Source organism: Oncorhynchus kisutch, linkage group LG3, assembly GCF_002021735.2.
Source record: "Oncorhynchus kisutch isolate 150728-3 linkage group LG3, Okis_V2, whole genome shotgun sequence".
Taxonomy (NCBI): Eukaryota; Metazoa; Chordata; class Actinopteri; order Salmoniformes; family Salmonidae; genus Oncorhynchus; species Oncorhynchus kisutch.
In genome coordinates, this window is record NC_034176.2 from 21,139,853 (window position 1) to 21,155,643 (window position 15,791).

Sequence of the window (15,791 nt, forward strand, 5' to 3'; positions counted from 1 at the left end):
AATACCTGTATGGTCTCCATGTTTCCTCCTCCTAGTTCTGGACAGTAAGATGATGGACCCCAACCACCCCATGAATGCCCTGATGAGACTGAACCAGGTCCACCCGGGGCTGCATTATAAGCTGTTGTCCCAGTCTGGCCCGGTCCACACTCCAGTCTTTACCATGTCTGTGGACGTACAGGGCACTGTCCATGAGGCCTCTGGCTCTTCCAAGAAGACTGCCAAACTCAAAGTAGCACTTAAGGTAACAAACCTATTTCTGTAAATGTCACAGGATAAACAAATGGAGTAACTTGAGGTTGGTGGCACCTTTCATTTGGGAGAACGGGCTTGTGGTAATGGCTGGAGCGGAATCAGTGGAATGGAATATGCCATTCCATTAGCTCCGTTCTGGACATTATTATGAGCTGTTCCCCTCAGCAGCCTCCTGTGAATGGGGGATACATGTTACGAGAGGATGAAGATTAACAGTTAGGACAGGCAGAGGACAGAAGTGGATTTTGAACAAAGACGTAGAATCATCTGTACCTGTAATGTAGCACTGTGACATGGACAGTATTACATGGACTCATGGCAGATATGACAACTTTTGGGTGCTCTCTATCATGACACACTGTGTCCAAGTAAGTGCTGCTCCTCTAGATCTTACAGTGCATATTATTTGACCACACCTTTGTTCCTCTTGCTCATGGTCTCCAGGTCCTACAGGCTCTTGGTTACCCAGCTGGCTTCGAAGTGGACCTGGACTCCCTGAGCGCTGATGAGAGGTCTGACGGTGAGGGACGAAACCACAGAAGTGAGAGAAACGACAGAATGTCCACCAGCTCCAGAAGCAACTCTGTCACCTCCACAGACACATGCGAGGTAACCACACAACCGTCACACCGACAACACGAGGTAACCTCACAACCGTCATACTTGGGCTGGGTATACCGTATTTGACTATATACCGGAAGTGATGCACGGACCGGTTTGGGTTTTTACTTTACCTTCTATAACGTTATTTGAATGTTTGGTTTGTTAAATGTGATATGCGGCGTGTAACTTCCATTTTTATAGTTCACCCAAGTGTTTTGATGCGAGTCGCAATTTCAACATTTGGTTAAAAATAAGGCCTCGCCCAGCCCTATATCAAACTAACCGCACGAGCTAACCACACAACCGTCACACTAACCGCACGAGCTAACCACACAACCGTCACACTAACCGCACGAGCTAACCACACAACCGTCACACTAACCGCACGAGCTAACCACACAACCGTCACACTAACCGCACGAGCTAACCACACAACCGTCACACTAACCGCACGAGCTAACCACACAACCGTCACACTAACATGACAACCTGTTCTGTCATAACAGCATTTGAAAGCTCATTATTCAGGTCCAGATTGTCTGACTTTCATTGTGTTTTCTTATAAGTGAGAATGATGTTAGAAGGGTGTACATCCCGGGTTAAAGTTTTGTGTGGTTCACAGACTGGACTCATCCCTAACATTGCTCAGTTCAACTATACGGGGGTAGTGATTTCCCCCCATATTATCATCCCTAGTCCCGCATCCCAGGCCCTCTCCTCACGCCAGGGGGCAAGAACCCAGTGATGGAGCTGAACGAGAAACGCAGAGGCCTGAAGTATGAACTCTTATCAGAGACTGGCGGCAGCTACGACAAACGCTTCATCATAGAGGTCTTTATCCCCACACACACACACACACACACACACACACACCACAGCCTTGCACCTGCTTGACCTTTCACTTTACATAATTTATCTGACTTATCTAAAAACAAAAAAATGAATCTAGAGCTTTGCTATTTCACTGGGCTGTGAAGTGTAGTTCTGAATGATTGACAGTGTGTGATGTGTACTGTAGGTGGAAGTTGATAAACAGAAGTTCAGAGGCTCTGGGCCCAATAAGAAAGCAGCGAAGGCTAGTGCTGCCCTCGCTGCTCTGAAGAGACTCTTCTCTGACTCAAAAGACCCCCACAACAATACGAGGGGGCCCAGGACACCGGTGGGTGGACAAACATCACTGTCGGCACATCCATAGAATTGATATTAGTCGTGCAGCATATGTCCAAATGTCTGGAAAGGTGACGCCATAACCGTAATGAATGTGTGTGTTTGCAGGTGAAGAGAACTGTGTCGTCAACGGTGTCTATCCCAGTCCATGCCCACAGCAGGCCTAGAACCAGGCCAGTGATGCACAGAGCACCTTATATCAGTGCTCCACCTACCCATGGGTACCTCCCACCAGGTAAGACCCGGGGCTTGGTGTGTAAGTGCGTGGTCTGTCAGGTTTGGGGTCAAATTCATTTCAATTCCAATCAATTCAGGAACAACACTGAAATTTCTTTTCTTTTCAATGCTTTAAAATTGGGACGTTTTGGAATTTGGTGAATTTTCTGAATTGACTGGAATTTAAATGGGATTGACAACAATCCTGGTGTCTGTTAGGTTGTTGCTATACACTGAGTATATAAAACATTAAGAACACCTGCTCTTTCCATGACATAGACTGACCAGGTGAAAGCTATGATCCCTTATTGATGTCACTTGTTAAATCCACTTCAAACACTGTAGATGAAGGGGAGGAGACCATTTAAAGAAGGATTTTTAAGCCTTGAGACATGGATTGTGTATGTGTGCCATTGATGGTTAATGGGCAAGACAAAATATTTAAGTGCCTTTGAATGGGGTATGGTAGTAGGTGCCAGGCACACTGGTTTGTGTCAAGAACTGCAACCCTGCTGGGTTTTTCATGCTGAACAGTTTCATGTGTATCAAGAATGGTCCACCACCCAAAGGACATCCAGTGAACTTGACACAAATATTACAAGCATTGGAGTCAACATGAGCCAGCATCCCTGTGTAACGCTTTTGACGCCTTGTAGAGTCCATGCGCTGACAAACTGAGGCTGGTCTGAGTACAAAAGGGAGGGGGGGGGGCGCAACTCAATATTAGGAAGCTGTTCCTAATGTTTGGTATACTCGGTGTAGAAGTACTACTCCTGTAACAAGTTCCTTGACCTCTGTTTTCAGGCTATGGAGCTCCATTTGGCTATGGTCCTGCAGCTCCCTTCCCTGCCTATGGTAAGCAGGGGCCAGCAGCTACTAGACCGTGTCATGCATTTGCTTGTTGTTCCACCTCACCTTTCCATTTCCTGATTTCTTAATGAGGGTGGTCAGACATAGAATAGTAAAATGTGAGATCAGTATTATATCTGCACTTTTACATTTTTGATCTCTTGACTGGTTCAGTCCACTTGACTGATACACAGGACTAGACTATGTTCTAAGTTTAATTTGAATGGATAGACTACATAAAAAAAATAAAAAACATCTTTGTAGGTTTTTGCTCGAGAATGCCCTCTAATGTTCCCTGTTCTACAATTGTCCCGTCTTCCGTCTCGCACCACGACTCTCTGATTTAGGACGGCTGTTCACCCCCATGTGTACAACTTAGACAGAGACTTTAAAAAATATGATTGTTTTTATTTTATATTTTGTATAGTTTTTGTATGATATATTTTTAAGGGTACAAAAATACTCGCTTGAATGCACTGTAAAATCGATCTTGTTCAATGGATATTGATTGTCCATACATTTTTGTTATTAATACGTCTTTTGTTCCTAATCTATACATTTAATTGGTTACTTGAGTTGTTTGAGACGTATTTTGAGATAAATAATATTCATTAATTTTTTTCAATTGTATATCATTACTTCTTGCCTAGTGTTCTGAAATTCACAGCTAGACCCAAGTCACCACTTTTTTGTTTTAAATATCCACCGCAATCCTCTCATAACCCTGATTCCTACAGGCCACGGTCATAACTAAAGTCTCTCTGCTCCCTCCCCTTCTTTCTCCCTCTCTCTCTGTAGGTGGTTTGTACATTGACAGTGCCTTTTACCAGCCACAGACAATTGCCACTCCTATTATAATTCACCTGGGTCCTCAGGATTTCTTCTGATCTCGCAGCCAGTGGGGGATGACTTGACATTTTGAAACTTCCCGTTTCCTGTCTGACCAGGCTTTATCTACCTTACTAAGGCTGTCCAAATTCTACATCCTTTTCACATATTGTGCAAGTGCACACAAGGGTGGAGAATCGGGACCCATCTCTCTGAGTAGACATCAATCCAAGAAGGAGAAGAAGCACAACATTGTCAGGGTTGGAACTTTCCAGTGTGTTGCAATACTTGACAATCTTTTATATCTACTTGAAATAGTGGAAATGTGCTGTTTTGGAATGGACGTTGCATAACACTGCAATATTTGTCATATAAACTCAGCAAAAAAAGAAACTCTCACTGTCAACTGTTTATTTTCAGCAAACTTAACATGTGTAAATATTTGTATGAACATAAGTTTCAACAACTGAGACATAAAATGAACAAGTTCCACAGACATGTGACTAACAGAAATTGAATAATGTGTCCCTGAACAAAGCAGGGGAGGGGGTTCAAAATCAAAAGTAAGTCCGTATCTGGTGTTGCCACCAGCTGCATTAAGTACTGCAGTGCATCTCCTCATGGACTTCACCAGATTTGTCAGTTCTTGCTGTGAGACTCTTCCACCAAGGCACCTGCAAGTTCCCTGACATTTCTGGGGGGAATGGCCCTAGCCCTCACCCTCCGGTCCAACAGGTCCCAGACGTGCTCAATGGTATTGAGATCCGGGCTCTTCGCTGGCCATGGCAGAACACTGACATTCCTGTCTTGCAGGAAATCACGCACAGAATGAGCAGTATGGCTGGTGGCATTGTCATGCTGGAGGGTCACGTCAGGATGAGCCTGCAGGAAGGGTACCACATGAGGGAGGAGGATGTCTTTCCTGTAACGCACAGTGTTGAGATGGCCTGCAATGACGACAAGCTCAGTCCGATGATGCTGTGACACACCGCCCCAGACCATGATGGACCCTCCACCTCCAAATCGATCCAGAGTACAGGCCTCGGTGTAACGCTCATTCCTTCGATGATAAACATGAATCCGACCATCACCTTTGAGACAAAACCACGACTCGTCAGTGAAGAGCACTTTTGCCAGTCCTGTCTGGTCCAGCGACGGTGGGTTTGTGCCTACAGGTGACATTGTTGCCGTTGATGTCTGGTGAGGACCTGCCTTACAACAGGCCTACAAGCACTCAGTCCAGCCTCTCTCAGCCTACTGAGGACAGTCTGAGCACTGATGGAGGGATTGTGTGTTCCTGGTGTAACTCGGGCAGTTGTTGCTTCTATCCTGTACCTGTCCCGCAGGTGTGATGTTCGGGTGTACTGATCCCGTGCAGGTGTTACACGTGGTCTGCCACTGCAAGGATGACCAGCTGTCCGTCCTGTCTCGCTGTAGTGCTGTCTTAGGCGTCTCACAGTACGGACATTGCAATTTATTGCCCTGGCCACATCTGCAGTCCTCATGCCTCCTTGCAGCATGCCCAAGGCACGTTCACGAAGATGAGCAGGGATCCTGGGCATCTTTCTTTTGGTGTTTTTCAGAGTCCATAGAAAGGCCTCTTTAGTGTCCTACGTTTTCATAACTGTGACCTTAATTGCCAACCGTCTGTAAGCTGTTAGTGTCTTAACGACCTTTCCACAGGTGCATGTTCATCAATTGTCTGGTTTATTGAACAAGCATGGGAAACCGTGTTTAAACCCTTTACAATGAAGATATTTGGATTTTTATGAATTATCTTTGAAAGACAGGGTTCTGAAAAAGGGACGTTTCTTTTTTGCTGAGTTTTTTAATTTATTTATATATCACACGCACACACACGGTACCAGTCAAGTTTGGGCACAGCTACTCATTCAAGTTAATTTTTTTTTATTTTTTATTTTATAACTTTTTTCTACATTGTAAAATAATAGTGATGACTTCAAAACTATGAAATAACACACATGGAATCATGTAGTAACCAAAAAAGGGTTAAACAAATCCAAATATATTTGAGATTCTTCAAAATAGCCACGTTATGCCTCAACCAGCTTCACCTGGAATGCTTTTCCAACAGTCTTGAAGGAGTTCCCATATGCTGAACACTTGATGGCTGCTTTTCCTTCACTCTGCGGTCCAACTCATCCCATACCAATTGGGTTGAGGTCGGGTGATTGTGGAGGCCAGGTCATCTGATGCAGCACTCCATCACTCTCCTTCTTGGTCAAATGGCCCTTACACAGCCTGGAGGTGTGTTGGGTCATTGTCCTGTTGAAAAACAAATGATAGTACCACTAAGCGCAAACCAGATGGGATGCCGTATCGCTGCAGAATGCTGTGGTAGCGTGCCTTGAATTCTATATTTTTCACTGACAGTGTTACCAGCAAAGCACCCTCACGACACCTCCATTCTTCATGGTGGGAACCACACATGTTGATATCATCCATTCACCTACTCTGCGTCTCACAAAGACACAGCGGTTGGAACCAAAAATCTCAAATTTGGACTCATCAGACCAAAGGACAGATTTCCACTGGTCTAATGTCCATTACTCGTGTTTCTTGGCCCAAGCAAGTCTCTTATTCTTATTGTTGTCCTTTTAGTGGTGGTTTCTTTGCAGCAATTTGACCATGAAGCCCTGATTCACTCAGTCTCCTCTGAACAGTTGATGTTGAGATGTCTGTCACTTGAACTCTGTGAAGCTTTTACTTGTGCTGTAATTTCTGAGGCTGGTAATTCTAATGAACTTATCGTCTGCAGCAGAGGTAAAACTGGGTCTTTCTTTCCTATGGCGGGCCTCATGAGAGCCATTTTTATAGCGCTTGATGATTTTTTTTGCGACTGCGTATGAAGAAACATTCAAAGTTCTTGACATTTTCCGGATTGACTGACCTTCATGTCTTGACAAACCTGTAATGACTGTCGTTTCTCTTTGCTTATTTGAGCTGCTCTTTCCATAGGCCTATTTGGTAAAATACCAAGTATATACTATCTTCTGTATACCACCCTTGTCACAACAGAACTGGTTGGCTCAAATGCATTAAGAAGGAGGCAAATGAACTTTTTTAACAAGGCACACCTGTTAATTGAAATGCATTCCAGGTGACTACCTCGTGAAGCTGGTTGATAGCTTTGCACACTCTTAGCATTCTATCATCAAGGAAAAGGGTGGTTACTTTGAAGAATCTCAAATATATTTTGATTTAACATTTTGGTAACATGATTCCATATGTGTTCTTTCATAGTTTTGATGTCTTCACTATTATTCTACAATGTAGGAAAGTGTACAAATAAAGAAACCATTGAATGAGTAGGTGTGTCCAAACTTTTGACTGGTACTTTGTGTGTGTGTGTGTGTTACAAGTTTAATTTGTAAGTACTGTAAAAACAATTTCCACATTTTAAGTGTTAGCAGAGCGTAGACTAATACTAGTCCATTTAAAAAAAATGTCAAAGTAGCAGTTAATAGCATAACTCTACTCAGGCCAGCACATTTACATCTTGAATGATATCTACAAACAGGAATGAATAACTTTCGATTTCTGTCTCCATCTCTCACACGTGCACCTAATCCTGTAACAGTGGGCAAGACATGCATGTATTTTTCAAGTTTTCTCTGTAATTGATGTATTTTATCTTCAGAAAGTCTTAGATCCTGTTTGTTGTGGTTTAATGGCTTTGCCTGCACTTGATCAAATGCTGCTGGTATTGAATGTCCTCTAAAGTTAATGCACACGTCTATGTCGTGTGCTCATGGTATTACGTGTTCTATCCATTATTTTCTCAGAACAATATTCAGATGGACTTGTGATTTTTTTTTTTTTTTTTATTGTATCTGAGAATGATTTCTTTGTAAAAACACAACACAACTTTCTGAAACCTGAGTGCTCCTTCAGTGGCAGCTTTGTTATACCCTCCAGTTCAATTATTTGTTGTTTTCTGGACATTTTCTTTTATCTTTTTGTGAATGTACTGTCTCATTGCCCTCAACTATTTCTACAGTCTTATGAGTGTCTCAATCCTAGAATAAAGGGCTGACTATACCTGTTATTAGTGATTTACTGCTCTTGGACCCATTCATCCATCCATTCATCCATCCATTCATCCATCCGTTTCCTCTTGAGCTGTTACTGCTTACCACAGGATCCTGTTTTGTATGAGCATGCAGTGGGCACAGGAACCTGTTTTGTATGAGCATGCAGTGGGCACAGGAACCTGTTTTGTATGAGCATGCAGTGGGCACAGGATCCTGTTTTGTATGAGCATGCAGTGGGCACAGGATCCTGTTTTGTATGAGCATGCAGTGGGCACAGGATCCTGTTTTGTATGAGCATGCAGTGGGCACAGGATCCTGTTTTGTATGAGCATGCAGTGGGCACAGGATCCTGTTTTGTATGAGCATGCAGTGGGCACAGGATCCTGTTTTGTATGAGCATGCAGTGGGCACAGGATCCTGTTTTGTATGAGCATGCAGTGGGCACAGGATCCTGTTTTGTATGAGCATGCAGTGGGCACAGGATCCTGTTTTGTATGAGCATGCAGTGGGCACAGGATCCTGTTTTGTATGAGCATGCAGTGGGCACAGGATCCTGTTTTGTATGAGCATGCAGTGGGCACAGGATCCTGTTTTGTATGAGCATGCAGTGGGCACAGGATCCTGTTTTGTATGAGCATGCAGTGGGCACAGGAACCTGTTGTATGAGCATGCAGTGGGCACAGGATCCTGTTTTGTATGAGCATGCAGTGGGCACAGGATCCTGTTTTGTATGAGCATGCAGTGGGCACAGGAACCTGTTTTGTATGAGCATGCAGTGGGCACAGGATCCTGTTTTGTATGAGCATGCAGTGGGGAGTATCTATGTACAGTACAAATTGAATTTAGCATTAAACAAACCTTTTAAAGAGAGTCTTGGACATGTGAGTTAGTTATAGGCCTTGTCACCTGGAGTCAAGCTCTCCATGGTAGCCACTAGAGCCCCTTGCTTCCAGCCTTGCCCTCTTAGCAGCTTGTCCTGACGTTGGCCTCGAATGGGACCCAAAATAAGCTCTAGTTGCATCTTCACACACTGGGCAGGCTAGCGACTGCCTGACACCGAGGAATGGTGAAGTCATTTGATCCTAGACACACATGATCATATCGGATGGATCTGCAGAGACGCTGGTATTTTTAGCAGTGTGAGCCAAGCAGGAGGTGGCGTACGATTACGCAACGCTGGCACTTGCGTTAGTGGTGGTAGCTTTGCTACCGTCTGTCATCCTATCTTTCCACTGACTGTCCCAATAAAACATGTAAATGTATATTCATCTCCTTTTGGTCTGTGACCACTGATAGATGAAAGTACATTTTGGCGCACCATTTGAGTAAAATTTTATAGGATTTTTCTTACTTTACAGTGCTGAATAGTCCTTTTGAGATCAGTGGTCACGAAGTAGTCAGACCAGAACTATATATGTATATATCACAGGAGGTTGGTAGCACCTTTTTTAGTTGGGCTCCCGAGTGACGCAGCGTTCTAAGGCACTGCATCTCAGTTCTAGAGGTGTCACTACAGAAACCCTGGTTCGGTCCCAGGCTGTATCACAACCGGCCATGATTGGGAGTCCAATAGGACGGCACACAATTTGCCCAGCGTCGTTAGGGTTTGGTCGTCATTGCAAAGAATTTGTTCTTAACTGACCTGCCTAGTTAATTAAAGGTTAAATATATAAAATAAAAAAAGATGCTGGGCTGTCAGTTTTTCAGGGCCTCCATCTCAATCCTCCTGCCCCTATCGGGTGGCAGGCTGTGTTTGAAGACATGGGTTTAAGAACAAGAATTTATTCATTTTTAGCATGTGGAGGGTGCATTCTAGCACTTCCAAGCCAAAGCCTATGGCAATGTTTTGTAAATATTGACTCTGCTTCAAACCATTGACAACCCGAAGGGCCCAGTTTGATTGTTTGGGACAGATCCTCATGAGTTGTGGCACAAATTAATCTCCGTCCCCTTTTATAAATCCTCTGATCACGTAATTACCTTTTAGGTTTGTCATTTTTTTTCAATTACTTCAAATGCAATATGTAATATGGTTCCATTTCAGAGCAGCAGTGATCTCCATCACTTTACAGCTCTCTTGCCAATAATTTTCCTCATTTTTAGTCAGGGTTTAATTAGTAATTACAAACATTAGCTTTCAACCTCTACTTAGTAAAAGTAGCACACCAACACCTGATTCAACTAATGTCAACTTCTCAAAGGCTTGATTATTATACATTTTTTTTGTTGAATCAGTCGCTGCTCTGGAACCAAAACCTGCACATCTGGGAAAAGCATGTGGAGTGTGGCAGCAGCACCCTCTACTGGCCTTTAGCCTCTACACGATCAGGGTCATCAGTGGAGGTACCAGTTTAGGTTTCTCTCCAAATTGACTCCACTTTCTAATATACTAAACAGAAATATAAACGCAAAATATTAAGTGTTGGTCCCATGTATCATAAGCTGAAATAAAAGATCCCAGAAATGTTCCATATGCACAAAAATGCTTATTGTCTAAAATTTGGTGCACAAATTTGTGCACATCCCTGTTGTGAGCATTTCTCCTTTTCCAAGATAATCCATCCACCTGACAGGTGTGGCATATCAAGATGTTGATTAAACAGCATGATCATTACACAGGTGCACCTTATGCTAGGGACAATAAAAGTCCACTTTAAAATGTGCAGTTTTGTGTCACAACATGTGACAGATCCCTCAAGTTGAGGGAGCATGTAAATGGCATGATGACTGCAGAATTTAATGTTAATTTCGCTACCATAATCCATCTCCAACATTGTTTTAGAGATTTGGCAGTACGTCCAACCAGCCTCACAACCGCAGACCACGTGTAACAGCGCCAACCCAGGACCTCCACATCTGACTTCACCTGCGGGATCGTCTGAGACCAGTCACACAGACAGCTGATGAAATAAAGCTTCATTCTGATTGGCTAAGTCTGGCACCCAAGTTGGTGGGCCTATGCCCTCCCAGAACCACCAATGGCTGCACTCCTGCCCAGTCGTGAAATCCATAGATTAGGGCCAAATTCATTTATTTCAATTGACTGATTTCCTTATACGAACTGTAACTCATTGAAATTGTTGCATGTTGCATTAATATTTTTGTTCAGTATAGATCCATTTGGAAGTCATAAGTGTACATACACCTTAGCCAAATACATTTAAATTCAGTTCTTCAAAATTCCTGACATTTAATCCTAGTATAAATTCCCTGTCTTGGGTCAGTTAGGATCAGCACTTTATTTTAATAATGTGAAATGTCAGAATAATAGTAGAGAGTGATTTATTTCAGCTTTTATTTATTTTATCACAGTCCCAGTGGGTCAGAATTGTACATACACTCAATTAGTATTTGGTAGCATTGCCTTTAAATTGTTTAACTTGGGTCAAACGTTTCGGGTAGCCTTCCACAAGCTTCCCACAATAAATTGGGTGAAATTTGGTCCATTCCCCCTGACAGAGCTGGTGTAACTGAGTAAGGTTAGTAGGCCTCCTTGCTCGCACAAGCTTTTTCAGTTCTGCCCACAAATTTTCAATAGGATTGAGGTCAGGGCTTTGTGATGGCCACTCCAATACCTTGACTTTGTTGTCCTTAAACCATTTTGAAACAACTTGGAAGACCCATTTGCGACCAAACTTTAACTTCCTGACTGATGTCTTGAAATGTTGCTTCAATATATTCACATAAATTCCATTTCTCATGACGCCATCTATTTTGTGAAGTGCACCAGTCCCTCCTGCAGCAAAGCACCCCGGCAACATGATGTTGCCACCCCTGTGCCTCACGGTTGGGATGGTGTTCTTCACCTTGCAAGCCTCCCCCTTTTTCCTCCAAACATAACGATGGTCATTATGGCCAAACATAATTATTTTTGTTTCATCTGACCAGAGGACCTTTCTCCAAAAAGTACAATCTTTGTCCCCAATGTGTAGTTGCAAACCATAGTCTGGCTTTTTTTATGGCGGTTTTGGAGCAGTGGCTTCTTTCTTGCTGAGCGGCCTTTCAAGTTATGTTGATATAGGACACGTTTTACTGTGGATATAGATACTTTTGTACTTTTGTGTTTCCTCCAGCATCTTCACAAGGTCCTTTGCTGCTGTTCTGAATGCACCAAAGTACATTCATCTCTAGGAGACAGAACACGTCTCCTTCCTGAGCGGTATGACGGCTGTGTGGTCCCATGGTGTTTATACTTGCGTACTATTAATTGTACAGATGAACGTGGTACCTTCATGCATTTGGAAATTGCTCCCAAGGATGAACCAGACGTGTTGAAGTCTACATTTTGTTTCTGAGGTCTTGGCTGATTTCTTTTGATTTTCCTATGATGTCAAGCAAAGAGACACTGAGTTTGAAGGTAGACCTTGAAATACACCCACAGGTGCACCTCCAAATGACTCAAATGATGTCAATTAGCCTATCAGAAGCTTCTAAAGCCATTATTCCATTATTTTCTGGAATTTTCCAAGCGGTTTAAAGGCACAGTCAACTTAGTGTATGTAAACTTCTGACCCACTGGAATTGTGGTACAGTGAATTATAAGTGAAATAATCTGTCTGTAAACAATCCTGTCCTGTCTGAAATTTGTGGAGTGGTTGAAAAATGAGTTTTAGTGACTCCAACCTAAGTGTATGTAAACTTCTGACTTCAACTGTAGGTAGGTAGTATCCTCCTCCTTGTCACCCTAAGGTCACAGTTCAAAGTTTGGTTTAGTATTGGTTACGGTCAGAGAAAGGGGGCGGCAAGGTAGCCTAGTGGTTAGAGTGTTGGACTAGTAACCGAAAGGTTGCAAGTTCAAATCCCCGAGCCGACAAGGTACAAATCTGTCGTTCTGCCCCTGAACAGGCAGTTAACCCACTGTTCCTAGGCCATCATTGAAAATAAGAATGTGTTCTTAACTGACTTGCTTAGTTAAATAAAGGTAAAAGAAATGGGAGGATGTGGATATTATATTACTAGAGGTGGGCTGTGTACCAAAGCACATACTGCACAGTAGTGCAAACTGTAAACATGCATAATGTGTGAGAAAATGCTCAGTTTTCTTATGGTATGTAGTAGAAAAACGTTAGAACAAATACAGTGGCTTGCGAAAGTATTCATCCCCCTTGGCATTTTTCCTATTTTGTTGCCTTACAACCTGGAATGAAAATAGATTTTTGGGGAGTTTGTATCATTTGATTTACACAACATGCCTACCACTTTGAAGATGCAAAATAAGTTTTACTGTGAAACAAACAAGAGAACACTACAAAAAAAAAAAAGATTTGTCCATTCTTCAAGGCAAAAGTGCTCCAGCTCCTTCAAGTTGGATGGGTTCCGCTGGTGTCCAGCAATCTTTAAGTCATACCACAGATTCTCAATTGGATTGAGGTCTGGGCTTTGACTAGGCCATTCCAAGACATTTAAATGTTTCCCCTTAAATCACTCGAGTGTTGCTTCTGCAGTATGCTTCGGGTCATTGTCCTGCTGAAATGTGAACCTCCATCCCAGTCTCAAATCTCTGGAAGACAAACCGGTTTCCCTCAAGAATTTCCCTGTATTTAGCGCCATCCATCATTCCTTCAATTCTGACCAGTTTCCTAGTCCCTGCCGATGAAAAACATCCCCACAACATGATGCTGCCAGCACCATGCTTCACTGTGGGGATGGTATTCTCTGGTTAATGGGAGGTGTTGTGTGTGCACCAGACATAGCGTTTTCCCTGATGGCCAAAAAGCTAAATTTTAGTCTCATCTGACCAGAGTACCTTCTTCCATATGTTTGGGGAGTCTCCCACATGCCTTTTGTCGAACACCAAACATGTTTGCTTATTGTTTTTATGCCCAGCTCTGTGGAGTGTACTGCTTTAAGTGGTGCTATGGACAGATACCCCAATCTCCACTTTGGAGCTTTGCAGCTTCTTCAGGGTTATCTTTGGTGCTTCTCTGATTAATGCCCTCCTTGCCTGATCCGATTTGTTGGGCGGCACTCTCTTGGCAGGTTTGTTGTGGTGTCATATTCTTTCCTTTTTTTAATAATGGATTTAATTGCTCCGTGGGATGATCAAAGTTTCGGATATTTATTTATAACCCAACCCTAATCTGTACTTCTCCACAACTTTGTCCCTGAACTGTTTGGAGAGCTCCTTGGTCTTCATGGTGCGCTTGCTTGGTGGTGCTCCTTGCTTAGTGGTGTTGCTGACTCTGGGGCCTTTCAGAACAGCTTTATATATACTGAGATCATGTGACAGATCATGTGACACTTAGATTGCACACAGGTGGACTTTATTTAACTAATTATGTGACTTATGAAGGTAATTGGTTGCACCAGATCTTTTTTAGGGGCTTCATAGTGGGCTTCATAGCAAAGGGGGTGAATACTTTTGCAAGGCACTGTAAAACTCACCTCATTGTATCCTGAACAGGTTTAGTAGGCTAATAGTGGGTTCATTGCACAGTAATAAGTCATGTCCACTAGATGGCTCTGGATTTCTCCAGTTTTTATTGACTGTTTGATAACAATGTAAATGTTATGTAAACAATGTAAACCTCCGTGCTTTCTTTTTATATAACCTATACAATCCACAGTACAATATATGATCTCATCATCCCCTTTCAACGGATAGCATACAAAGTCTATTCAAATCTTACGCTGACAATTTTAGTAACATGAAGTCCGCAGCAAGGGAATATGCTGCTTTGTTTTTGCACTATAAATCACTAGCACTGTGTTGTGTTTATAAGGAGTCCTTTTAAACCAGAAAGAGATACAGTATGATGTTTGCACTTGAAAAGTATGAGACTGGACTCAAGACTGGACACAAGAAACCCCAACACCATTAGGACAATGATTCCATTATCTATCAATGAAGCAGAAGGCCAGAAAAGCCTGTTAAATCTTCCCACGATAGTTGTTCTGTTATAACGTCAACATCAATTAGTTGAATGAGCTGCTTTGTTTTGCTCTCTAAATCATGTAGTGTTTCTGGTGCTTCTAATTTACTGCACCTAGAGATCATGAGACAAGCCTTACTGGATAGATAAAGGAGAGAAATAGCATCATCAACAGCCGCTCTCTGTCACGTCATTAACACTGGTCACTGTTGTGTGGTGTAAGGGGGCCGCTGGACAGTCTGGGCAGCTAGGAAGCCTCAGGCAAATTGATTTGGTCTGGAGTCAAAGTCTTCATGGCTCCATCTACTGCCTCCTCTCCCTCAGGGGGTGTAAAAAGAAGGGCAGTGGGGAAGAACCTCCAGCTCTGTCTTCTTAGCGGCCCAGTTCCCAGGGTTGCCTGGACAGAGCCTGCCGCCTTCTAAGAGATGTGGAACTATGGAGCTGTAGAATCTCATGATGTAAAGAGATAGCATGTCAGGTATCAGGACTTAACTGGCTCAGGGATCGGATCAAGCTATAGGTTCGAGATTGGTTGATTAAAGGGGAAGAATGAAACCTAGTGATGCTATGGGACCATGAGGGCCCGAATTGTAATACTTTTGCTCTGTAGGGTTGTTACAGTATAAAAATATGAAAATGTGAAACTTAGCCGTGGTGACTGCAGTAGGGAGATTCATATGCTGTAAATGGCATTGTTGAGTTGGGGGCATCATGTATTACTTTTCCTGTCGCTTATCTGAGTCCCTCCCATTAGATCTTACCTTTATGTACAGTGGCTTCAGAAAATATTCATACCCCTTTGACGTATTCCACATTTTGTTTTGTTACAGCCTGAATTCAAAATGGATTAAATTGTTTTTTTTCTATACACACAATAAATACCCCATAATGACAAAGTAAAAACATGTTTTTAGACATTTTTAGCAAATATATTGAACATTTTATA

At 42.8% G+C, this 15,791-nt stretch overlaps 1 protein-coding gene across 1 annotated transcript in view; it reads left to right on the plus strand.

The window, feature by feature from the left end:
* The window catches only part of LOC109877536 (spermatid perinuclear RNA-binding protein), a 34,993-nt gene extending 30,612 nt beyond the window's left edge, over positions 1–4,381 (plus strand). The window contains exons 12-18 of the mRNA XM_020469778.2: positions 36–244; positions 700–864; positions 1,555–1,689; positions 1,877–2,017; positions 2,134–2,260; positions 3,046–3,096; positions 3,889–4,381. Of these exons, the coding sequence (XP_020325367.1) occupies positions 36–244; positions 700–864; positions 1,555–1,689; positions 1,877–2,017; positions 2,134–2,260; positions 3,046–3,096; positions 3,889–3,977 (917 nt within the window). The 3' untranslated portion in view covers positions 3,978–4,381. The remainder of the gene's footprint in view (positions 1–35; positions 245–699; positions 865–1,554; positions 1,690–1,876; positions 2,018–2,133; positions 2,261–3,045; positions 3,097–3,888) is intronic.
* The last annotated feature ends 11,410 nt before the right edge of the window (positions 4,382–15,791 follow it).